The sequence below is a fragment of the Echinops telfairi genome, unplaced genomic scaffold, assembly GCF_000313985.2.
Source record: "Echinops telfairi isolate 266 unplaced genomic scaffold, ASM31398v2 ScPeMD7_7463;HRSCAF=8501, whole genome shotgun sequence".
NCBI classification, from domain to species: domain Eukaryota; kingdom Metazoa; phylum Chordata; class Mammalia; order Afrosoricida; family Tenrecidae; genus Echinops; species Echinops telfairi.
This window is the reverse complement of record NW_022111363.1, coordinates 8,081,276-8,082,717: the sequence shown is the minus strand read 5'-3', so window position 1 is coordinate 8,082,717 and position 1,442 is coordinate 8,081,276. Positions and strand designations below refer to the sequence as shown.

At 54.6% G+C, this 1,442-nt stretch overlaps 1 protein-coding gene across 2 annotated transcripts in view; it reads left to right on the top strand.

Moving 5' to 3' along the window:
- Positions 1 to 1,442, top strand: part of ZBTB16 (zinc finger and BTB domain containing 16) — a 235,015-nt gene that overhangs the window by 158,685 nt on the left and 74,888 nt on the right. For both annotated transcript variants that reach the window (XM_045283603.1, XM_004712813.3), the window contains one exon: positions 384 to 470. In XM_045283603.1, the coding sequence (XP_045139538.1) occupies positions 384 to 470 (87 nt within the window). The remainder of the gene's footprint in view (positions 1 to 383; positions 471 to 1,442) is intronic.

Genomic DNA, 1,442 nt, shown 5'->3' with positions numbered 1-1,442 from the left:
GGATGCATCTTTCTCCCAGGAAGCACCTGGCGGTCCGCACCACTGACCTTGTGGCTAGCGGCCGAGCGCCTCACCACTGCACCCCTCTGGCTCCTTGTCCCTGGAGCTGTACCCAAGAAGCCGCCTTCTCCCGGTGCCATCTCATCTGGACCTCATCTCAGTTTCTCTTGGCTGCCCTAACTGTGTTCCTTCTTCCCTCGGGCAGCACTTAGAACTCCAAGGGGCGGGTGGGCACGTCTTGGAGGAACTGAGCTGGCTGCTGGGCTAGCCACGAGTATACAGCCCCTCCCCCAGTGCCCAGCTGCCTGATCTTGACCCAGAACACCCCCCCCCAGCCTCCAGCGGAATAATGCCCATGTGGTAACTGCCTCCTTTTCTTTCAGCGGGTGCCAAAGCCTTTGTCTGCGATCAGTGCGGTGCCCAGTTTTCGAAAGAGGACGCGCTGGAGACCCACAGACAGACCCACACTGGTGAGTTGACTTTGGTTTCCGTTCTCCAGGGTGACGTGGACGGAGAGGAAGTGCTTTGATAAGACATGTCTTCCAAAGGTGGCTGGTCCAGTGATCTGCTGGGGGAGCTGGGAGTGGAGAGCCTCCAGCAGACTCAATCCCTCTTGCCTGTGAGGTTGGCTGGGAAGGAATTTACATTCTTTACTGTGGCTCCGTAGGAAGAGCTGCCTGGGATTCGCTCAAGGTCACTGTCTCTAAGAGGCCACTGGCACCCTGTCTTCACCCAAGTTTCTGGGATGCTCATGGGAGGCCTTAGAAACTCCGAGATATTACTTAACACCTCGCCCCTTGATGAATGGTCAGGAGACCTCTTCCACCCTGACTAACTTCTAACACTTAAATGACCATGCTGGGCTGGTCCTCTCTACACAAGAATGCGTTCAGCAGTGTTAACTGACCATGACACCGCTGAGTATTGGCCGCATAGGGTCCGGCGGGCCCTCCCATTACCATCTTCTGAGCCGTCATTGTCTTCACCAGCAGCACCAAGGGTCACTTCCTAACTCGCTGCCATGCAGTTGGTGCCCATTCACTGTGACCCTCTAGGACAGGGTAGAAGTGCCCCTATGAGTTTCTGAGACCGTGGCTCTTTTAATGGGAGAAGAAAGCCCCATCTTTCTCCCAAGGAGCCCTTGGTGGTTTCGAATTGCCGACCATTTGGCTCGCAGCTCAAGGGGTAACCCCCATGCCATCGGGGATCACGTGCCGAGCTTGCACAGAGCGGCAGGGGCTGTTCTTGGTGTGATCCATGAGCTGGTTTGAATCTTCCTATAAGTCAGTGAAGCGCGAGGCTGCTCCCATGTGACAGATCAGGGATTGGCAAACTTTTGAGACGGAAGAGCCAATCTTGTCCCTCACAACAATTCAAACTTATTTGAGAGCCACAGATATATTTTTACAAACAAATGAAATCCCCATGATCTGAATCATGCC